Here is a 23978-nt window from a genome sequence, read left to right as displayed (position 1 = left end):
TTTATTTATTTATTTATTTATTTATTTATTTATTTATTTATTTATTTATGTGTGTGTGTGTATGTGTGAGTGAGTGACAGTGTAAGTGTGGTAGGTTGTTGGACAGCTTTGGAGAGTGGTTCTTTCCTTTCATGTGTGGGTTCTGGACATCCAGCTCAGCGTGTCAGGCTTAGTAGCAAGTGTCTAGATCTGCTGAGCCATCTCACCAGCTTATATTTTACTAATTTAAGAAAAGCTGATCTGAGAAGTGTCACAAGGTCGATCACATGATTACAGACTCTGGGTAGCACAGCACAGTAGTCAGGCAGGTCAAAGAAAGCACGTGACGTCCCATCTGCCACCCACCAGCACCTACATCCTCTGTTAATAAGTTTAGATTGATATTTTGTTGTTGTTGTTTTGTTTTGTTTTGTTTTTCAAGACAGGGATTCTATGTGTAGCCCAGGTTGTCCTGGAACTCACTTTGTAGACCAGGCTGGCCTCAAACTCACAGAGATCGACCTGCCTCTGCCTCCTAAATGCTGGGATTAAAGGCGTGTGCCACCACCACCTGGCTTAGATTTTTTTTTTTTTTTTAAAGAAATGTAGTTCAGATTATCGGAAATTTTTGTGTGTAGTTTTTTTTAGTATTTTTGTTACATTTTAATTTAGTATGTATGCATGCACGCACAAGTACAAGTGCGAATGCTCTTGAAGAGATCAGAGAACAACTTGCAGAAGTTGGTTCTCTTCTTCCACGGTGTGGGTCATGGGGCTCGAACTCAGGTCATCAGTTATCTGCTGAGGCATCCCACTGGCCCTGATGGCTGTTTTTAGTCATTGTATGTTGTCACATTGATACCTGTAAAGACGTTTTGTTGATAGTGGGTATAGTCCCGTTCCTGGATACTTCTGGTCCATCGTCACCTCCTCACAGATGCTCAGTTAGTGCAGGAGGAGAGGGGTGAGCTTGGAGCCGACTGTGACATACAGGGCCGCATGCTTCCTCTCCCTGTGTAGGCTGATGCAGCAGGTCTCCTGGTGAGTGCCATGGTGTGGACAGAATTGGAGACATGGCAGAGGCTCCTGGCTCCCTGTGTGGGCCAGATGCAAATTTTACCAGCATAGACAGTAGCCTTCATCTGCACTGGTTCCTGAGCTTTTCAAGAGGCCTAGTCAGGCTTGGCAGCCCCGGAGGATCTGTCGGGGTAGGGTTAATGAAAGGAAAGCACCCGAGCACCCGTGTCAGGCCTGGGGCCATTAATCACTGCAGAAGCTTCCTCCTGAGGCTATTGGCATAGTGTTGCAAGCCTGTCCTGCTGTCCTGAGTGATTAGAGGAGGAGGCCTGCCCCAGCCCTCGCTGGTCCCACTGTAGGGAGACCGTGAAAGCAGCCTGGAGAAGAGTACAACCACCCATAGCGGTAGGAAGATTTAAGGCGCCGTCCTTACGTCGGGTACAGATAAATCCTGGGAAGACTGAGGGACACACACGGGAAAGCCTCATCACATTGTCATTCCGTTCCCATGGTCTCACCTGCTTCCCTCCGAAGCCCCGCCTGCAGCCCTGCACTGGGATAACTAGCTCCGCTGTCGGTGTGAACAAAGGGAAGGGCAGAGTTTCCTCTGGTGGTTGAGCCTTTAAGGCCTAGCTTACTGTTGCTCCTGAATTAACAGTGCCCCCTGCGTTGAGCGACTGTGGCCTTCCACGGAGGATGTGCTCTTTGGGGAATACATTTGTGGTGCATTTGAAAATCAATCCAAGTGAAAGGCTAAAAGGGATTTGAGATCGTCTGTGGCATGGTATGCTCCAGTTTGGTCCATGTAATAACTCCCCTGTCTCAGGTAGAGACCACAGACCTGGAACCGCTTAGTGATTTGCCCAGGGACCCACAGACAGCTACGGCAGGGTTGGGGCTTAGTCGGTCTTACAGCTGAGCCGTTTCCCTTCCACAGTCTCCACAGAGCCAGAGCCTGGCTGCAGAACTGGGAGATTCTTGGAGTGCCAAGTTCTTTCAGCATGTTCTTGGAAGACACTGGTGTCCCAGGTGCTGCTCAGGCCTGCTTTAGGCCAGCAAAGGCTAGAAGGGACACTGCCCTCTTCCTCAGTGGTGTCTCTGGCATTCTTAATCTTGACAGTTTCAGACACCACTAAACACAGGGTCCCATTGAGTCGTATTTGCCTGTGGGTACATGAAACACCATAGGAATCTCTTTTCAGACTGTACAAAGCTTAGTTAGCGCTTGCCAGGCGCTCACTCCACAGTGACCTCTAGGACTGAGGTGAGTGGTGGTCTCTAGCTGGGGGAGCCCAATCCCACTCCCTTTCTGGCTATAGATTGTTTCTAGAAGAGAATTTCATGTGTGTGCCCCTGCCCAGGGTCAAAGGCTGCTGCATGCCCTGACCCAGACCCTTCTACATCTTGGTCTAAGGGATGTGAAGGATGGCATTCAAGTGGAAAGGTATTTGCCAGGTCACTTCTCTCTGTCAGGCATTGTCTTGTAAAGGCAGAGTCTCCTTGAATTTGGTTTTATTGCTTCCTCTGCATGAACAAGAACTGTTTGGTTTAGTGTGTTGAGACTGGGTCTCACTTTGCCTAGCCCAGACCTTGACCAAGAGAACCTCCTACCATAGTTTATCTCATTGACACACCACACTTGGCTACAAGGACGTGTATCCATTCTGCAAATCAAATGAAGTCCCTCTTCCTGAAAGTTGGGCCATGAGATTTTTGGTCCTCAGAAGCTACATGCTGGCCATGCGTGGCCTAATGGGGTGGTAAGGTGGTCGTATATAGTGAGCTGCTGCTGTCCCTGCAGGTTCCTGAGCATGTGTGGCTCCATCCACTGGTAGATTCGATGTCTGAGGCATCAGGTTCCAGGCTTTCTCCCATTAGCAGGCCAGCTATGTCAACGCCACATGGGAATTTGTTAGAATACAAATCGGATGGAATAGGAATGTAGCCCAGTTTGGTAGTGAGTGCTTGCCTAGCATGTCTGAAGTTCTGAGTTTCAACCCCACCCCCACCCCACCCCCACGCATACAATCAGCCTTAGTGGTGCACTCAAGAGGTGAAGGTAGGTGGATCAGAGGTTGGAGGTCACCCACAGTAACACTCAGTTGTGGGCCCGGCTCCACATCAAGATCAGCAAATCTGGGCGTGGGGCCCAGTGATGTTCTGTTTTCATGAGCCCACCAAATGATGTTTTTGCACTCTTAAGTTCAAAAACAACTGCTGTGGATCCCTGCCTTTCCAAGGAAAGTGCCCCAATCCCCAAGGGTCTTGTGAAATGGCAGGCAGTGATGGCTGGGCTGTTCCTGGATGGGCATGCAAGTCTGCATGGTGATCCAGCCCCTAGGTGGCATCTCCACGTGCTAATCTGAAGCCCACACTTACTGTAACCAGGTTGTAAGAGGAAACTGGGGGATTCTTCTTATTCTGAAGTCTGGAGGGGTCAAGTGGATTTTCTTGTTCATGCCTCAGAGGGATAGGGCCACCGTGTCCTTGGGCCCTCTTGTTTTGCGGCTTGGCAAGAGCGGGAACCATGCAGTGTGCATTGGGCTCTTAGCCGGGAAGGGTCCTGTTGCTCTCCATCCCTCTTTCACGTAACCGTCTCCCTTCACCCCTTCTCTGTTCTGCCTGGCTCGCCGCTACCACAGCCTGCTGCTCACCACGCCTTCCCTGCGGCTTTATCCCTCACTCAGATTCTGCATGCACCAAATTCATGACCCATCCTTCCCAGCCCTGCACACGCTAAAACGCTGCTCTGACCCATGCTTAACGAGAGCCCTGTGCAGAAGAGGCTCTCAATGGGCAGATCCCCATGGCCTGCAAACACCTTTTATTGCAAGTTTCCACTTCCCGGGGAAAGGTGAGCCAGGCCTCCTTCCTGGGAGAAGCAGTGAGGGGAAAGCCAGTAATGACTAAGGTGATGGTGTACTTCTCTATTGGGGGTGTTAGAATGACTCCCAGGGATGCCGAGGGAAGCCGATAACAAGAGGGCTCTGCCTCAGGGGCACCCACCCGTACTTTCTGATCGGAAAGAATGCCTGTGGGTTCAGTCGCAGCCATAACCCAAAGTGCTCAGTCTCTTCTGTTTTCCTCCCTTTTATAAACCACACAGCGGAGCTGGGGGAGTGTGAGCTCCCGGAACACACACCGGAGCTTGTGTCTGAGTTTCGTTTCATCCCAAATCAGACAGAAGCCATGGAATTCGATATCTTCCAGAGATGGAAAGAGTACAGGTACCTCCATGCGCCTCTTTCGTGGTCTGAACTGCTTGTTGATTTGTCCCGTGTGCCTGTCAGACCCTTCTGAAAAACTGTTGCATGACCTTGTGCAGCACAGCATACCCTTTGCCTCACAGAGAGGTGCTCAGTTAATGATGGGTTGTAGCCTCTCCCCTGAGCTTCACACCTGTTTCCAAAAGGCCCACATGTTACCTCTCTTCTGAGAAATGTGCAAAGGTCAAGCCATGCTATTTTCTGTCACTGAAACACATAGCTTCTGTCTGATTGGATTGTTTCTTACCAGCGACACCCCAGGTGTGGATAAAACACCGCGCTTACAAGGTCCTGTCCATCCCGGGCAGTAGTTCTCAACCTTCCTAATACAGTTCCTCATGTTGAGGTGACCCCTAACCATAAAATTATTTCGTTGCTACATCGTAACTGTAATTTTGCTATTGTTATGAATTGTAATGTAAATATCTGATATGCAGGGTATATGCTATGTGACCCCCAAAGGGGTCTCGACCCGCAGATTGAGAACCACTGTCCTAGAGCAAACTTTTTAAAAAATATAGGTGGAGCATCCCTAACTCTCAAATACTGAATCTAAAATGTAAAACTTTTGAGCGCTAACCTGGTGATACATTTGAAAAATGCACACCAGGCCTTAGGGGCAGGCTGATCATAGGGACAGTTTTTAAGTACGTATGACATCAGCTCCAGGACCTTCAGTTTTATGTATCAGATGAATGTGACATACGTGACTCACATTCAGAGCTGGGCCTTATCCTTTATAGCATCTCACTGTCCTCACGCTAGTATTTGAAAATCTGGAAAAGGAAAAAAAAAGGGGGGGGGGAGCCACAGATACTTTTGGTCTCACACATTCTGGGTCAGGAGGACTTAGCCTGTCACCCTACAGTGAAATGGTAAGACCATGTGACATGCAATATTCTTGTATGTCCAAAAGTGTGGTGTTTACGTCTTCCCTAATCTAACATACTTGTTTTTGTTTTGCCTGGACTAGTAAGGCAGTTTGCCAGTGATGTACACACATGCACGCGTGCGTGCGCGCACACACACACACACCACACACACACACACACACACACACACACACACACACCACACACACACCACACACCACACACACACACATTTGCACTCGAGCAAACACACATCACAAAGCACCTGTTCCTAGTTACTCTTGGACTTAACTTAGTGTGACCTTCTATTGTCCCTCAGTCCTCCGGTGACTTTTAAAATAAAAGATGGTATGAATGTTGTTATCAAATGATAGGGAAGTTTGCAGATGTGCAGGCAACGTGTCCCACCTACTCTCTCACACGCAGCCTCCTTTCTCCCAGAGGAAGGCCAGGAGGAACAATCTTTCCCTCTGCCTTAGGGCACACTCTTGTTTTCTTTTTCTTTTTTCGTTTTTTGAGACAGGGTTTCTCTGTGTAGCCCAGGCTGTCCTGGGACCCACTCTGTAGCCCAGGCTGGCCTGGAACTCACAGAGATCTGCCTGCCTCTGCCTCCCAAATGCTGGAGTTAAAGGTGTGCCACTGCCCAGTATACACTCTGGTTTTCTTAGGTTTTCCTAGGAAACACCATCCTGTGGTCTTCCTGTTCAGCTGCCATGGGGTTCTTAGAGGTCTTTTCTGTCCTTATAAACTTGTGTTCTCCATTGCTATAACTGTTGCATGACCTTCGGCAGCCCAGTGGTCTCCTCAGATCCCGCGGGTGTGTGGGGCCCAGTTTACATGTGTCTCCATTGGTTTGTTTTTTTCCTAAGGGGAAAGAGCCCTGCCCAGGCAGAACTCTCCTATCTCAACAAAGCAAAGTGGCTGGAAATGTATGGGGTGGACATGCACGTCGTCAGGGTAAGAACTCTGTGTGTTTTCGTCATTTTATCTGGCTGTTTCTGAGAAATGCATAGTGTGCCAACGAAGTAAATTGTGGCGAGGAAATTGTGTTTGCATTCTTCTCTGTGACGACCTGTTAGAACCCTCTACCGACTGTCACTTCGTTTGTTTGTAGGGAAGAGATGGCTGTGAATATTCTCTTGGACTGACCCCGACAGGCATATTAATCTTTGAAGGAGCTAACAAAATAGGCTTATTCTTTTGGTAATTTTAGTTTTGTCTAATATTAAAAATGTCTTTTCCTATTTTGTGTTGGAAAGTCTATATGTGATGGATGATTCTGAGGGGTATTTGCAACACCCAGATTCGCTTTAAAATAAAAAAAAATCACACCATCCCAGTGTCATTGTGGGTGTGTGGCCGATGCACTGAACCTCTAGATAATCATATTTAAATGAATGAATGATGATTTCCTTTTCTTAGCCAATCTAAACTGTCATAAGTAGAAAGGAAACTGATGTGTAGACTACAGTTTGGCTGTAGACTGCCCTTTTTTAAAATGCTTTCTCTCTGACCAGGCCTAAGATTACCAAAATGGACTTTAAAAAGAGCAAACTGACCCTCGTAGTCGTGGAGGATGACGACCAGGTAGGCTGTGCTCCACCCCCCCCACCCCCCCCACCCCCCCGTGTCCTCCCTGTGGCCACTCACCCACGTCCCTGTGACACGGGCCCCCACGAGGACCTTGGCTTCCTCCCCCAGGGGCGCGAGCAGGAGCACACGTTCGTGTTCAGGCTGGACAGCGCACGCACCTGCAAGCACCTGTGGAAGTGTGCCGTGGAGCACCACGCCTTCTTCCGCCTGCGCACGCCCAGCAACAGCAAGTCCACCAGATCGGACTTCATCCGGCTGGGTTCCCGCTTCCGGTTCAGGTTGGCAGTTGCTTTATGGCGTGGGGGGGCAGCTGTTTCAGAGAGTGACAGCTCCTCTTTCCTGCGTGTGAATGTAGCAGCGGATTTGTGTCCGTCTGTCCGTCCGTCCGTCCGTCCGCGTGGGTTGTTTGCCCCACCCCCACTTCCTTGTCAAGGTCCCTGCCCTTTAGGTCTGTCCAGTCACAGCCTCTTTTGGCTTCCGTCACTTTACCGATCACATGGAACTGATGTGGGGTGAAATCCTGGGTGCCGGGAACGTTTTGATGTTGACATTTTTCTCAGCTTGGAACTGTTTGCCAGTATTTGAGCTTAGGGCCCTGAACGTTTTGGATTGGGGGGTGAAGTGTGCTCAACCTGTAATAACAAAATTTCCGGGCCTGTACCTACAGCTAGAGTAGTGCTGTCCGGTGCAGTGGCCTCTAGCTACGTGGCAGCTACTGGAGTTGGAAACTAGAGTGCGTTGACCTCAACCAGCCTCATCTCCGGTGTGCAGTGGCCACATGAGGTGGCTGCCTTGTGAGTCGGGCAGACGCAGTGCATAGAGTCATTGGAGGAGGTTCTGTTGATTCTGCCTCACTCGAACTCCTCACGACCCACTCTTAACCCTAGAGGCAGCCTGGTTAGGCTGATCGAGTGTCCCTGTTTTAACTCTCTGCCTGCCAAATGGATTAGAAGTGTGCCCCGCACACCTGGCCTTGGTGCTTCTATTTGTTTGTGTGCACGCATATGTGCGGTATTGTGTGCGCGTCCTTCACGTGCAAGTTTTCCTGGAGACCTGAGAGTGGCTTAAGTGTCTTCCTCCACTCATCTCCATCTCATTTTCTGAGACAGGGTCTCACTGAGAGCTAGGCTGCTGCTGACCTCCAAAGATCTGCTTATTTCCACCTTCCCAGTGCTAGGATTGCAGATTGCAAAACAGCACCCTGCTGTTGAGATGGTGCTGGGGATCTGAACTCGGATCTTCATGCATGTGTCAGTACTTAACTGACATCATCTTCCCAGCCCTGGCTCTTAAATTTCTCACTCAGTACTTCACTGCCTAAACATCTTTCCGGCCTGCTTCCTTCCTTCCTTCCTTCCTCCCTCCCTCCCTCCCTCCCTCCCTCCCTCCCTCCCTCCCTCCCTCCCTCCCTCCCTCCCTCCCTCCCTCCCTCCCTCTCTCTCTCTCTCTCTCTCTCTCTCTCTCTCTCGTCTGTTTCTCGAGACAGGATTTCTTTGTGTAGTTCTGGTGCCTGTCCTAGATCTCGCTCTGTAGACCAGGCTGGCCTCGAACTCACAGAAATCTGTGCTGGGATTTAAGGCGTGTGCCGCCGACGCCGACGCCACCACCACCACCCGGCCCAGCCCTGGTTCTTACATTTCTCACCATTGCTAAGAGATTTGGTAATGATTAAGGATGAGAGCAGTGTGTGTGTGTGTGTGTGTGTGTGTGTGTGTATTTGAATCTGAAAAGAGCCTGAATAAATAGCTTATTCTCACATATTTTCACTTTTAAGTTTAAGACTAGCGCATCCGAATTCCTGGGGCATCTTTAAAAATGAAGATACATGGCCTTTTAACCAGAGTCTGTGAATGTGTGCATGTGGGTGTCAGCCCTTGGAATGTGAATTTTCTTTTTTTAAATTTTATTTGTTTATGTGTATGGGTGTTTTGTCTACATGTATGTTTGTGCACCGTGAAGAGGCCAGAGAAGGTGTCAGATGTCCTAAAACTAGAGTGACAGACGATTGTGAGCTGCTATATGGGTGCTAGAAATTGAACCTGGGTCCCCTGGAAGAGCAGCCCACGGAGCCATCTCTCCAGCCTGGAATGCACATTTCGAGAATCTCAGTTACATGGTAGAGAATTTCACTCGGTTTCGTAACCTCTGCCCACACGTGGCATGTCCCTGAACTCTGTTGGAAATGCCAGAAGTGTTGCTCACTTCAGATTTATCTACCGTGCAAGGAAGCGGCTGTACGTTCCTGTTTAAAGAATAGTTTTTGTTTGAGTGTATTTTTTAAAGTGCTCTAAGGAAGGGGAAAAGAAGAGCGAGTCCTTGAGGAAAAAGAATCGCATCTCCAGGCCCCGGGAGGAGGGACATATCGGTGTGGCAGAGGTTGGCAGAACCGCCGCAGTCTGCCCGTACCCATGTGGATTTGGAGTTGGGTGGAGAGGGCAGTCGAGGAGATTGCCAAAATAAGTAGGCTTCTCCCTCCTGAGGAGATGCTCCAGGGATTGGCTCAGACCTAGTGACCTTTGTTCCTCAAGGAGAAATGAAGAAGGAGGGGCAGTTTGGAGGTGAGGCTGCCCCGGGAGGCATCTGGAGCAGGTAGCATTTGGATCCTTCCATCTGAAAAACCAGCCAAGAGCCACTGGACTGGAGCAGTGATGGGTGGATCAGCAAAACACAGCGACCCTTCTGGAGCTGCAGCTGGCTTCACAGTGGTTGGGTCTGGAAAGCAAAGAAATTGGAGACATTTCCTTTGGCGCCTTGCAAGCGAAGCCAGGGTTTAGTTTAGGGGGCTGCTACAACAGCCTCGGAGGCGATGTGAAATGCTGAGTGTCTCTATGGTGTTCCGTGAGAGGTTATTCCGTGTCTAATCAATAATCTTCATCGAGGGATCTAAGTACTCGGACTTATTTGGTTTGAGCAACCAAGTGGTTGGTACTTAAATTGTAGGTTTTACCCTTTGGTAGAAAGAGATTTTTGCCCCTGTGCCTGGCTTGGCAAAGGAGACTGTATTTCCAAGTAGAAGCTTTAAACTTAGCATGTCTTTACCAGGTGAGTTCATGCTAAGTTGAAATGCATGCTGGAGCTCTTGGAAAAAAAAAGAAGATATTCACTTGCACTAGCTGTGGTATGCTGAGAGCTGGTATTGGCGCTAACGTGCAAATCAAATATTTCCTTCCCAGCGGGCGGACGGAATACCAGGCAACACACGGCTCCAGATTGCGAAGAACCAGCACCTTTGAGAGGAAGCCTAGCAAACGTTACCCGTCCCGGCGACATTCCACATTCAAAGGTTATACAGTGTTCCTTCCTTGCGGACGGACGTGTTGCAGTGGGTCGGTGGGTCGGGTTGACTAGGGAGGAGTTACGGCCGGTACCTTCTGGTGTTGGAAAGCTGTAGGAAAAGAATGTCCCGAGTCTTGGTGGACCTCGCCCTCCAGCTGTAACCTTTCCCCCACCCAGCGTGCTCCTCTGCCTCTCCTTGTCTGTCTTCCTTCGACTGGGCCTCTCCACCTCTTTTAGGCCTGGATCCTCAACAGTCTCACCCTTGCCCATAGGAGGCACTGCGTCCATTGTCTCCACTACCTTGCCATTCCTGGTGGGGACATCGGGCGCATGCTCACCAGAACTGTGGCCAGAGAAGAATGGATGCGGAACCTGCAGAGACGTAGTTCAGGTCCCCCGGGGTCAGTCCCCTGTCCCTGAATATTGCTGCACCCCGTGGCGCGGTTCCCCTGCTCAGAGTTCCCCGACCCTGGTGTCTGTTCCGGCTCCCACCTGTGTGAGGCCTGAGACAGGGTGTGTCAGGCAGTACCTGGGCACTCAATGCTACTTAGGCTGGGTTTCGTAATCGTAGCTTGAAGTCCTGTGTAGCTCACTTCTCTACACGGATTGCTCCTCCTTCGGGCACACTCCAGTTAGCACTGAATTGTTTGTCCTTTTCCACAGCAGGGCCACTGCACCCAGCCTCCGCCACCCTCCTAAACTTGTTATTCTGTACGTTTTTCTTGCATAGCCTGGGATTTAATGGGCCTCTGTGGAAACCTGCTTATGTACCTGTGCCTTCTAGAATCTTCATCCTTTGTCTCCCTCTACCCTGTTTCCTAATATTATGAGTCAGTAGCACAGTATGATGACTGGCAACAGGTCTTAAGTCATCCTCGGCTGCTTTAGTGGGGGAAAAAAAGCCAAGAGCCCCCAAAATATGTCCTTAACTTTAAGAGAGGCCAGGGAGCCAGGTAGTGGTGGCGCACACCTTTAACCCCGACACTTGGGAGGCAGAAGCAGTCAGAGCTTTGTGAGTTGGAGGCCAGTTGGTCTACAGAGTGAGTTCCAGAACAGCCAGGGGTCCACAGAGAAACCCTGTCTTGAAAAAAACCAAACCAAACTAACAAACAAAAATCACAAACAAGGGAGGTGGGTGGAGGGCAGGAGAGGAGACAGAGAGGGGAGGCTGCAGTCGGGATGTAAAATAAATGAAAAATTTTCATTAATAAAAAAGAAAAGAACAATTCACAAGCAAAAAGAAAGGCCGGGGACTGGGGACACATTCCAAGAGAAGGTGATACCTGATGAAGGGTGACTGCGGGGAGCATCGGGCCGGTCTAAGGGAGCAGCAAGGGGTGAGAACTCAAGCGGGATCATTGTCTCCATTAGCAGAACCACACTTGGGTGATCAGCAGTTCAATGTGATCCTCAGTTACATAGCATTTGAGGCCGGCCAGAGCAATGTAAAACTCTGCCCCCCTCAAAAGAAGAGAAGTGTGTAGGGCAAGTTAGGGATATAGTTCAGTGGAAGCAAGGCTATGGCTTCAATCCCCAGCATCACACAAAAAGAAAAGAAGAGTAGTTGAATAAATGTCTTTTTTATGCAGGCTCTGCCTCTACCCCATCAAAAGTGCCTGCTCCAAGTTCTTCCCTAGATGCTGCTGGTATTTCATCCTTCATCATGTTATATTGCTTTTCCGTCTCTGCCCAGGACCCCCCAGCTACTCCGGTGCAAGGACCGCCCTGTGGTTGCCTCCTGGTGCTTGCTTTGTGGGCATCCTGGCACACCCAGCCCTGGGAGCCTGCTTCTAGAGTTGCCTCGAGAACTAGGGAGGGACAGCGTGTATTAGCGGGAGGGCTCAAGCCCTCAGGAAAGACGAGCCGGAGTTCAGGGCTGCCTGGCTTGAGATGAGGGCTGTGCTCTGATCGAGTGGTCTCTGCCCAGTCATTCTCCCGGTGTTATTGCGTAGTCAGTGTTTTCAAGTTCTGCATAACCTCCCGTCCTTTCTTTACAGCAAGCAACCCCGTGATTGCCGCTCAGCTCTGGTAAGTACCCCCCCCCCCCCCCCGGACTCCCCAGCACACCTCTCCCCTCTAATCACCACGGGTGTTAGCAGTTGTTGACTTTCTCCTCAATACAATTAAATCCAAGTGACTCACCTGATAACTTTTTTTTTTCTTCCTTTTTCTGCTGCCTGGCTACCCCATCCTCCCAGCTTTCAAAAAGCATACAACAGAATGTTCCGAGGCTTTCTTGTTGCAAAACAGCTGTTTTGTTTGAGTAGCACAGTGCTTTGTTTGTTGTCACCGTGGTAAGGTGGCAGCCAGGCATGCATGCAGCACGTGCAGTGATCGTGCGGCAGGTGGGGGGGGGCCGGGGGACCGAAGGCCCCGCTGCTGAGCAAAGGTTCGCAGCAACAGGTGCTGCCTTGTCCAGTGACCTGCAGGTACTAGGAGACATGAAACACCCCCGAGGGCTGGAGAGATGGCCCCGTGGGTGAAGGCGCTTGCTGTGCAAAGCCGTGAGACCCGAGTAAAGGTGGAAAGAGAACTGGCTCCACAGAGCTGCCCTCCGACCTGACCTCCACACGCGCCCCGTGGCATACACACACACCACGCACACAGACATACAACGATAATAAAAGCAGGCCAGCAAGTAAATAAGCCACCTCTAGGAGTTTCTGCAGGATAATAACTGTGTCACAAGACTGAAAACCTCCCGTATGGGACTTTGTAAGCTTCTCGTCGTGGGGCAGATCAGAAATATTTTGAATTCTGGGCTGTGACAAGTTTTTCAGAACTATTCAGTGCTGCTGTAGCAACACTGAAGCAGCTGTAGACAATATGCAAACGGATGAGCATGGCTGTGATTCAATAAAACTTTATTCATAAGTACCAGTCGGCCACATTTGGCCCTTGGGTCAAATTAGCTGCCTCTTCCCTAGCGTGACCCTGCCTCCCGTGTCTGGAATTCCCTGATAAGCTATGAAACATCCCCCTTGGGCGGGACAGCCTTGGGCCATATGAATACTTATACACATGTGGGGATGTGGGCATTTGTCCTTCAAAGCTTCCCTGGTAAGGTTAGCGCGGCCCCTAGGGGAGAGCCACTGCTGTACCTATTACCTGCCTTCTGTCCCCTGTCGGGAACCAGTCCTTTTCCTCTGTAAGCGTGACATGCCAGGAGCAGCTGCCCTGTGAGAGAACAGTTGGTAGATCATTGGTTCTGAACTGCAGGCTGAGGCCTCAAGTCTGACAGGGCAAAGGTGGTGGTGGTGGCGGCTGTTGAGATGGGTGCAGACGGCCTGTGCTCTGTACTCTCATCCTGGCAGACAGGGCATGAGCTCAGGGTCATCACTGCCCTGGCGAGCATCCAGAGCTCCACCCGAGGCCTCAGGAGCCCCCTCCATAACAGCTTTTTCCAGTGCATGCCGGGGCCTTTGGCCTCTACCTGCTTTGCTTCCGTTTTTCTCATTTGCAGGCAAGGAGCTTGGACTAGGTCTGTGTTCTCCCCAGTTTTTTTTTTTAGCTTGTGATTTTTACACTCTACCACCATCCCCAAGAAGCCTGACTTAAAAGCAAACAAAACAGACGGGAGCAGAGAGCTACTTGTGGGTAGGGAAGAACTAAGGCCCACCTGTTCATTGGCTTCCTCCCCACTTTAGGAAGCACTGAGATCCCTTTCAAGGAACCTCGGGTTCTGGAGAGCAGAATTAGCAAAGCCTCAGGTTCCAGGGTGTGTTTGCAGACAGGCTGGCCTGGCCGTGCTGTCTGCCTTCTGCATCTGATGAAGGGGTGGGAGAATCCTCCTGAATTCGGCCCATAGCTATGGCGGTATGGGGTGTGATACAGTGTTCTCAGGTCTGCAGGTGTGCCCTCGGCCTCGGGGTCTCTGGCAGTTATGGTCTGAACAGGCAGCAAGCTGAAAACGGCTGACGGTTTTCAGCCTGACAGGTCCTGTTTTTTAATTCTCAGGAGATTGTAAGCTACAGTATGTCTTGCTTTCTTAGGAGGTGATTATTTTGTTTGTTTGTATTTCCCTGATAAAGTGACATTTCCCTCTTAGAATCTAGGGGAGATTATACATGGGGAATGAAAACAAACATAACAAACAATCGCCACACACACACTAAAGTGTCAGTAAATATACCCTGTAGGAACAAATGAGTTAATAACCGCTGTTTGCAGCTGTTCAATTGCTCTTCCCAGCCTGTGGGATCCTGGGTGAGTAGAATTGCTGTGGGGACCGTGGATGAAGTTGTGCTGGGAACCTCAAAGGTACTGCTGGAAAAAGAGCACCTTGTGGAGCACTTCACCCACCTGCTGAGCCAGCCTGAGCTCTGGCACAGAGCCTGGCTTCACTGCCAGTCCTCTCTGAAAACTGACTGCAGATCCAGTGTAAGGCTCAGAACAAAGATGCCCCCCTCCTCTGTTAGAGATGCAGTAAACCTTCATTCCAGGCACCCTAGCAACAGTGACTGCCCAGTGATTGTTCTGGGCCTGTGAGGTTTCGAGTAGGTACTGAGCTTGCATCTTATGCAACAAATGTTCCCTCTCTCTCTCCCTCCCTCTCTCTCCCTCCCTCTCTCCTCCTCTCTCTCTGTGTGTTTGTATACACACACACACACTACATATATATACATATATTTCACACACATATGTATGCATACATATGTGTTTATATTTGCCAAACCAGTTCTAAATAAGATTCTAGTCAAATTAGACCCCACTTGAGCTCTGAACTTTCCCACAGACCCTCCAAGAGCCCGCTAGATTTGGTGGAAAGAAAATAGGGTTTGGGTCTGAGCAGATGTTGAATCAACCCTGGCTCAGGCATTGACTGGCCAGTGATTCTTAGTAGGTTTCCTAACTCTCTGTGAAGCCACTGGTCCTTTGACTGTGGATTGAGGTGGTAGGAAACGCCACGGACATCGTCACCCCCTTAAGTAGGTGAGTGACAGGACAGAGGCTTGACGTGAAGGAACATTCCCCACCAGTGCCCAGATCAGCTCCGGTGTCGTTGTGGGCCGGGGGCTCGTGTGGGATTCCTCACAGTGGCTGTGGTAGGTGTCTCGGAGAAGCTGGTACCTCTCCCTTCAGCTGCCAGAGGCTCTGTGCCATCCCTAGATTGCTAGCCTCCGGGGCAGTGCCAGGGAGGGCCTGCGGTGGGAATGAACCTGCTTGGTTTGTGCTGCTGGCAGGAAACCCACAATGTCACAGCTGCTCTTTTGCCCATTCCTGGGGTGTTTATGCTGGTGAGCCTTAAGCTGGTGAGTGGAAGTCGCTGTTTGTGGCTTCCTCGATTGTCTATGTTCATGTAAGTTCTAGGAACCAGCAAAGAAGTGGTGTGCAGCTGTTCCTAATGGAGTAGGGAGTCCGTGGGATTAGTTACGGCTGTTAAGTAGATCTATCATAATGCCTCCTTACAACTGGTAAAATGATGTTTTTCTTTTTCTTTTTAGCTCCAAAACAAATCCTGAAGTCCATAATTACCAGGTGAGATGCTGTGTTTGAGATGTTTCTTAAAGTTTCTGAATTCTGTGCGACGGAGCAGTATGTAGTAACATCATATGTTTGTTGGGTTTTGGTTCACTCTTCTTGTTTCCCAGAAAACTCAGAGACAGATCCTCCCGCCCTGACCCCTGTTCCCTCCTAGTCATCCGAAGTGCCTGGTTTAACCTTGTTAACTTGCAAGTGCCAGGGACATGTAGTTATGTTTCTGGTTGGTCAGGCCCAGCCCCTCAGCAGCATTCGAGTGCATGCCTTTGTGAAAACATTCTGTGGGCCTGGCAAAGGCAAGCCCTTGAGACAGGCTTCCAGAAGGGAAGATTCTGCCTCTTCTTCATGTGTCTTCCTGGGCCTGACTGTGCCTGCTGGGGTGCCAAAAGACTGAGGAAACTTGCAGGAAGGACGTTTGGCTTGTTGTTGTTGTTGTTTTGAGACAGTCTGGCTCTGGCTGTCCTGGAACTCACTTGTGTAGAGCAGTAAGTTCTAGTCTTTAACTCACAGAGATCCTCCTGCCTCTGCCTCTCATGGGCTGGGATCAAGGGCCTGCGCCACCACCGCCAGCAGGTGGTTTTTTGTTTTGCTTTGTTCTGATTGGTCCTTCCCCCCACCCCCACACCTCTTCATGGTAGACCCACTCAGACCAATGGAGGCTTCGTTTATTTCTAGAACCCATGTGTCAAACAGCAGACCTGTCGCATTCGGGTTCCACGTCCAGTGGTGTGTCATTTCACAGCAGGGCCGGACCGGAGCCCATGCCTCCTGCCTGCCCACCCTGCTACAGCCAGAGCCCTCTCGGTAGCCCAGTCTGTAGTGAGCCAGCCCCTCACAGCTGCTGTGGGTGGCCCTCGCTAGGCCCCCAGAGCCTGTCCTGACTTCTTACGTCCCTTCCCACGGTTCCTGTCACGAGCCTATGCTGAGCCTGTCCTGACTTCTTATGTCCCTTCCCACGGTTCCTGTCACCAGCCTGTGCTGAGCTGGCTCCCAGCAGCTGCAGAGTGCTTGCCTTTAGGTTCTTGCTGGTGCTGCCTTGCCTATGCTCACCTGCCTGGGGTCCCTTGCAGACTCTTACCTGCTTGCTACAGTAGCCTTCACATTCGTACTCAGCAGTCCCCGCCTCCCATTTTCTCGTTAGTCGGAAGCTCCCAGCTCCAGTAGGGTTCAGCCCTGCACCTTAAAACCATGTGGCCAGCATTAAAAGAATAAGCAGCAGTCTCATCCCTTAAGAGTTGAGCAGAAACTTGAGGAGGAGGAGGAGGAGGAACTTGGCATCTATCCATAGACTTCAGAGATCCTAAGGTGGCGCTAATGAACAGACACATGGGGACTCTGGGAGAATGGTATGGGCCTTGCTTCCCAGGTGGTCCTTTGTTTCTGCTTAAAGGCGGAGAGAGACCCATGTCTGATGACTTCTAACTTGGAGCCCTGTATTAGTCTTTTTTCTTTTTTTTTTTTTTTCATCTGTTGCTATGACAAAATACCCAGCACTGTGTACTTTATAAAGTAAAATAAGTTCATTTAATTCATGGCTTTGAAGGTTCAAAAGTACAGTCCTGGCTTCTGCTCAGCTCTGGTGAGGGATTTGTGGCGTAAGAGCAGGAGAATGTGCATGGAGGGAGAGGATGCAGGGTGAGACCAGGCCAGGGCAAGGGGACGGGTCTGTACTGCTCCTCTCAGGAGAACTAGCCAGGGTCCCTCTCTGAAGACCCCCAAAGACCTCCTCACCTCCCACGGCGTCATATTGTTGACCAACCTTGTCCTGGGCAAGTGCCAGAAGCATGCGGTCCCTCCCAGTGTCTGCCCTGACGGGTGGCTGTGAATGTCGCAAGTGACATTGCTGTTCCATGAACAATTTCAGTGTGAACCTTGTCCTCTTCCCTGGTCTTTCACCGTTGTAGATACTATTTCTGCAGATGACCAAGATGCCTGTGTTTGTTGTCCTTAGGAGGTTCCCAGATGGTTTCTGAAGAACTTGTGTGCAGGAAGTCACACTCCTAGCGGGCGGAGTGAGGAACCGGGGCTTTTGGGTAGAAGGGACTCTGAACCCGGTAGAAGGAAAATCATTCCCCCCCCATCCCGTCATCTTCCTTAGGGTCCTGGGCTTCTTATTCACACACTGCTTTTTGTTTAGGGATGTCAGGTGCAACTGGAGTGTTGTAGGGAAGGAAAAGAGCTGGTGCTGGGCAGCCAGTGCTCGGAGGAGAGAGAATGAGAGCAGAGGATGTCAGGCAGCCCGCCTGCGGGGACCCCTGTCCTCTCCTGCCCTCCATGACTCCTGCCCTCTCCTGCCTGCCGGGACCCCTGCCCTCTTCTGCTTTCTGGGTGCCTTCTGCTTACAGTGAACCAGGGCCGTGCTTGTTCACAGCAGATCTGCTGGCACTCTGGGCACGGATCTCTCCACTCTGCCGCTGGGAGCCCCCTGTGCTCGGCCAGTCTGAGCGGCCCTGTGTTGCCCCCTCCAAGTTTGGATGTAAGTGGACTGGAAGCGGGTGGCCCGATGAGTGGCCCCGATCACATCGTGGTGCTGTGAAGGATTGTCGGGAAGGTGACAGGGCGCCATTAGCTCATTCTGCAGCGTCAGCCAGCTGCAGAGGATGGATGGCCATGTGCTCCATGAGGACACTTGTCATTTGAGGTGGGGCAGTTCTTTATTGTCCCTGGGATGCCAGTAAATTTGGCTCCCCTTTTCCTTGTTATTGTGACAAGCAAAGAGATCCATACGTATTCCTCATTGTTGACAGAGCACCCGAGTTAACATTAAAGTACTTGGGAGTGTAGAATACGAATGAGTTACCAGAGAAGATATACCAAGGAACGTTCTGGGATTTTTCAAGTCTGTGGATGAGGTTTCTACCTTTTTGGTGAATCTGGGCGTATTTAAAAACAGAAGACTAGAGGGCCCAGTTGTAGGGGAGCTGTTCTCTTTCGTGGAGACTGCACCCCGTCAGCGCGCATACCCTCCCACATACCGACCCCTACAGGTTCTGCCACACACACTGTGTCCCCTGGGGGTGCAGCCTCCGCTTGCTGACAGGCGCTTTGAAGGAGAAAAGAAAGGCTACTGGAATACAGAATAGGCTGCGTGAGGGCATCTCGGGGCCATGAAAATTGGATGAACAGAATCGCCGAGAGTTTCTGTAACAGAAAGCAGGCCACTGCTTAGTAACCACAGCAGCGGGGGTCAGGAGGAGGAAGGGAAGAAATAATTAGAAGATTAATAGTGGTGCGATCGCAGTGACTTTCGGGGGCGGGGTGCACATTGGCCCCATAGCTAGTTTAGCCTTGAGAAGCCCCATGGCTTCTGGCAGTGTCCAGGGCTGCTGCCCTCTGCAGGTGAGAAGTGGAATGGCAGCTGGCTACCCTGCCAGGCCCATCCGGGCTTCACACTGGTCTACTTTCTTATCTTCTTACAGCTTCCCACCTACCTTCCTTCAGTCCATCTGTGCGTCTCTCCAGTCTCTCCGGAACAATAGGTCTTCCTGATGATATTACCGCTCATACACCCACAATGCCGTTGCTTTCATTTACCCTGTTCTTCCGGCCCTTGTCTGCATGCCAGTGTAACTCAGCTGTTACGCACGCCTGCCGTCATTTCAGAAGCAACAAAAGTGGCTTCTGAAGAGAGAAGCCACTCACCCCATCTTCCTGGCACTTGCTTCCTTGAGAGAGAGGTGTTGTCTGACCAGGGCATGTTGGGTAGCCTCCTTTGAGTCAGATGTGGCACCTTGCCTCCCAGCCCCTGCTCTGGAGATGGTATTTGGTGAGCCAGACACCAGGTTCCAACCCCCCAATCCCCAGCCTTTGTTAGTGGGAGAAACAAGATCATCTGGGAAAGATCCAGCCGCCCCTGCCCCCCAGGGCTTGGTTACAGCTTCCCCATTCACGGCCCCCTGGACTCCCGAGGTGGGTGCCATCGCAAGAGAAAGCCAATGGCATGGCAGCCATTGAAATCCAAAGGTCACCGAGTAATCCAGTTTGGTGTTTTCTTTCCAGCCTCAGTACCACCCTAACGTCCACCCCAGCCAGCCCCGGTGGCGTCCTCACTCTCCAAATGTCAGGTGAGTCGGTGAGCTTCTGGAGCCCTGCTTTGGGGAGTTCTCCTGCTCCCTCAAGTCCCCACTCCAGGCTGCAGGAAAAACCGTGCACTGGGGCATGACCAGGGCAGAAACCTACGCTTTTCAAAGCAAAGGAAGCGAGTGACCAGTCTTTGCGAAATAACAGATTTTAAAAAAATATATTCTAACCGCAAATATTTTGGTTTGGTTTTTATATCAGAGATGTTGCTTAAGGTTTCCAAGTTAATATTTTCTTATTCTGAGAATTTATTTTTATTTTCTTGGCTTGGAGATTAGGATTCCTTTTTTTTTTTTTTTTTTTTTTTTTTAAATAAAGGGTTTTTACCCCTTGGGAATGAGGGCACTGTTTGCTTTGGTGGCTGGGGGCCTTTTTTCTCCTACTTGGGGGTTATTAGACTTTTTCAGCCAAGGAAAGTCTCCATTTCCAGCTTTGTGGTCATTGTCTGAAGACAGCAAACAGTGAGGACTTGCATAAGAATACATGACCATATTCCATTGAAACTTAATTTACAAAATAAGTGAGGTTTGTCCCGATGGCTGTCAGTATCTCCTGCCACTGCCCTTGAGTGACCTGGCACCTGCTATTTGGAGTCAGGGCGACCCCTGGGAAGCAGCCATGTCCTTAAGACTTGCATTTTTGACGAGTCTTAATTGGCATTTTTGTGTCCGGCTATTTCAGAAGCATAGTTGGTGAATTCAGGTTGACCAAGGTGGAGCTGGGGGCCTTGCTCCTTGAGGGAGCATGAAGAATCGGGTAGTAGAAGGAAATGTGCCTTGAGCAAGTTAGGTAAATGTTTATGGTGCCCTTGTAACACAGCAGTGCAGTCTGACATTATTAACACTTTGATACTCCTGTGGCATTTTAGGGCAAGTCAGGTCAGTGCGGTGATAATTCTAAAGCTTCGCAACATCCAAATTAGTTTATTTTTCAGACATGACAAGTAGGTGAGGCTTAGACGGACTATCATGTTAACAGTGCTTTAAGCAGACGTCGTAACTAGCATTGCCTATGTTGTCAGAGTGTTTTCCCTCTGTAGCGTGCCCTAGCCGCCTCTTCACCCAGAGGCAACACTTTCCCTCAGAGGTGGCCCTGCTGATGCTTCAGTGTCCCCCGAGAACCACTGCTCAGCCCCATCCCAGAGCTGTAGCTGAACCCAGGCGGCACCCAGCACGCTGTGTGTTCTAGAGCTCTCTAGAGGTGCATCCCGAGGAAAGTTGATCGCTCCCCTCTTGTGGCAGATGCAATCCAAAACCATCACCATGCACATCTGGTTTATGGAAGCTGTGCCCTCGGCTAGCTTTCCTTGGGCTGCCCTGACCACCACACACCCCTTTGCAAAACCCTGACCTGTCCAGAAACAGAGCTTTTCTCTGCTTTGAAGTTGGGCGATGATCACATGGGAGTTTTTAAAATCCTGAAGTCACCAGGCCACTCAGGTGCCAGGCACCCCACTCGCTCTCCCCCTCCCCCGCCCCCCATTTCCTTTGGTGTGCGTGGTTGGCCTCACTCCGTTCTGAATTGTCTTCCATTCTCCCAGTAACCATTCCGTCTGCAAACAAAACAGGCCATCTTATCTGGATGACAGGCCGCACTGGAAAGCCTCAGCCAGTGGAGATGACGGCCACTTTGACTATGTCCACGACCAGAACCAGAGGAACTTAGGAGGGACCTACAGTGTCACATACCGGGACAAACTCATGACTGCTCTTTGAGAAACTGAAACGCCTTACTTCCTGTCACCACCATGGTGTCTTTGCATTCCATGAGAAGCATCCTGACGTCACACGGGCGTCCTTGTACGAGTGTCGTTAAGTAGTGCGTTTAGTGTCCGAGTCAACATTTGAAGAGAACTGCCCTAGGTAGCCGTGATTTGCTGTGGACTGCATTCTCAATCACATGAAGGTAGCTAAAGGCTCAGGAATCATTTTGATATTCTGATTTTAAAATTGAAGTGAAAGTTCCTATCATCATGCGGTGTACCTGATAATCTTGTGATTTAACCAGGGGGACCACATACAGCAAACCAACAAACCAAGAGCTTGGGGGAATAGCTGGACCCATGGTACTGTAGTAGGTTTGGAGATTGCCAGGGCCCAGCCTCCGTTGCTGTGTGACCTTGGCTAGGTCATTCCCCTTTCAGTGGTTTCATTTCCTCCCTGAAAATAATGGGCTGGACTCAGTGATCTCCAGGGTCCTTTCTGTTCTGTGATTTATTAGGATTTCATTTCTCAATTGGGCTGAAAACATGCATTCAGACCAACTCCCCATAAAGACGACTGTAATACCCCTTCTGTAACAGAAGCTCCATGAAGATCATAAAACTCATTAGATATGACATCAGTACAGGGAGACTTGGAATTTTGCATCTTTAAGTGGGTTAGCGAGTATGGATTTAGGCCTCGATGCTAATCACCAGCCGCATAGCATGTTTTACTAGAATTTACTTCTCAAATAGAAGAATGACTTGCAATTGCCTTAGTGATTGGTGCTGCTAACCCATGTGCTTTCCGAAGACGTCACTGTGAGTGCTGTCAGGGTTGAGGCTGGATTTCACTAAAGATGGAACGACTTTGAAAAGCAGCATGCAGTGGAGATGAAGTGAGGGAGCGCACAGGAGAGCCTTCCAGCTTTCTGGAGGTTGTGCCAAAGCAGTCTGTCGCACAGAGGGATGCATGTGGCCCCTTCTTTCTGTAGAACCCCAGAGCAACATGCTGTCTTTTAGGGTGAAGCTTGTACCAAAATATTTATTGGCCCCATTTCAAGTGGTGCACCAAACCTCTTTTTCTCTTACTAGGCAGTCCCAGGATGTGTTTTCATATGTGGCTTTGTGCAATCAGTTGATTTCATGTCACTTTGATGTATGTGATTATAATTTGGACCCCTTTAAACCCTTGGACATGTGTTAACATCCTTCCTTGCTAAAACCTGGCCTTTTTGGTTCTACAAAAGTCTCTTGAGGAGGGAATCCTCTGCACAGTTGCACAGGGGAGTAGACCGCCTACTTACCAACTCCCCCCCAAGATGCTTGTTTACGGGTGTGTTCTGATCCCCAGGGTATGTACTGCATCTGAATAAACGTGTTCTGGTCTCTTCATCTTAACTGCTAACATTTTTACAATGTGTCTCCACGTAAAGAATAAAGATTATTCTTACTTTTTCCTTTTTTGGACTCCATCTTCATTTCATTGATTCTTCTGCACAGAAGCCTCCCTTGGATCTCACTCATGGTACAGTTGACTCCCGGTGTCCGATGGTGAACTTTCATGCTCAGTGGGACAGGACCATCCTACACTGAGGCTCTTCTTGGCACAGTGGCTGAGGTGTTTCTTCATCTGGGGTGACTCTGGCAGAGGTTGTAACACCTGGCCCCAGGTGGAAGCAGGGTGTTCCCTCATAACAGTCCCATAGTGAAGGGCACATGCCCTTATGGTCACTTACCTCTTCCTGGCTGTGTCTGTGGCCTCTTAAAGATGATTCAGGACCCCCAGTAAAAAGCCTTTCTGCTTAAACTAATGAGTAGATGAAGTTAGCTGCTTCCATAAGGCAGTCTGCCTATGAAGTGAAGTGGACCTTTACCCTGCGTGGTGACTCCGTTCTTGCAACCTCATCTTCCTGGTCCCACCGGACATTGGGGTCTCTCGGGGGTCTCTTCTCTGCTCGCTCCTTCTCTCACTTAGCCAGCCTGGAATCGCTGCCCCATTCTGTCCCGTTTTATAATGCTGTTGACTCTAAAAGCCACTATCTTCAACTCAGACTCTTTGTATGAGTTCCTGTATTGTCACTTCAGTGTGGATGTTCGTCCCGTGTGGAGTCCAAGCTCCACGCGACAGAAATCAAATTTATCGTTGACCGTCTCTCTCGGAATGCACAGCTTTCTTTCCCCTTCAAGTTCTCTTGGGCTGAGCGAGAATGCCACAGCTCTTCTCTCTCTTGCCGCCCGTGTCCAGGCAGTCCACAGTTCTACTGGATTCTGCCTCCTTCACGGTTCTCCCCAGCACTGTCTTGCAGGGACATCTTCCCCCTTGCCAGGGGTACCCGCTTTGATTTCCACAAGCCTCGCCAAGCTTACCTTGTCTCTCCGCGGCCATATCTGACTGTGTCATTCCAGTGCTGGCCACTCTGCCTCTGTCTCTCTGCTCTGGCGTCTTCCATCCGGACCCCTCACCTTTGCGAGCAAACAGTGACACCAGCCTGCACGCGCCATGCCTCATGACTGTGCCTTCTCAAATGCTGTTCCTTCCGCCTAGATTTCTGTCACTCCCAACTCCCGCTTAGCCTCTAAGCCTCCGCTCAGACATCATCTTCTCCAGGGACTCTCTTGACGGCCCCCACCTCTGCAAATTGGGTTAATTTCTGTGTTCTGTGTTCTACTACTGCCTCCCCCTTCCACCCCCAGATACGGGAACATTGT

General features: G+C 50.2%; 1 protein-coding gene across 8 annotated transcripts in view; it reads left to right on the top strand.

Moving 5' to 3' along the window:
* Positions 1 to 23978, top strand: part of Epb41l4b (erythrocyte membrane protein band 4.1 like 4B) — a 153136-nt gene that overhangs the window by 63059 nt on the left and 66099 nt on the right. For 6 of the 8 annotated variants that reach the window (XM_076564239.1, XM_006985294.4, XM_076564240.1 and 3 more), the window contains exons 7-15: positions 4103 to 4223; positions 6004 to 6091; positions 6249 to 6337; positions 6652 to 6721; positions 6836 to 7005; positions 9901 to 10010; positions 12001 to 12031; positions 15448 to 15481; positions 19484 to 19548. In XM_076564239.1, coding sequence (XP_076420354.1) covers positions 4103 to 4223; positions 6004 to 6091; positions 6249 to 6337; positions 6652 to 6721; positions 6836 to 7005; positions 9901 to 10010; positions 12001 to 12031; positions 15448 to 15481; positions 19484 to 19548 — 778 coding nt within the window. Of the gene's footprint in view, positions 1 to 4102; positions 4224 to 6003; positions 6092 to 6248; positions 6338 to 6651; positions 6722 to 6835; positions 7006 to 9900; positions 10011 to 12000; positions 12032 to 15447; positions 15482 to 19483; positions 19549 to 21104; positions 22725 to 23978 lie in introns of those variants that run through there. The other 2 variants (XM_076564245.1, XM_076564244.1) reach the window with 2 other exon arrangements.

The sequence above is a fragment of the Peromyscus maniculatus genome, chromosome 2, assembly GCF_049852395.1.
Source record: "Peromyscus maniculatus bairdii isolate BWxNUB_F1_BW_parent chromosome 2, HU_Pman_BW_mat_3.1, whole genome shotgun sequence".
Classification (NCBI taxonomy): Eukaryota; Metazoa; Chordata; class Mammalia; order Rodentia; family Cricetidae; genus Peromyscus; species Peromyscus maniculatus.
The sequence above is the reverse complement of the archived record's forward strand: the minus strand, read 5'-3'. Positions and strand labels throughout refer to the sequence as shown.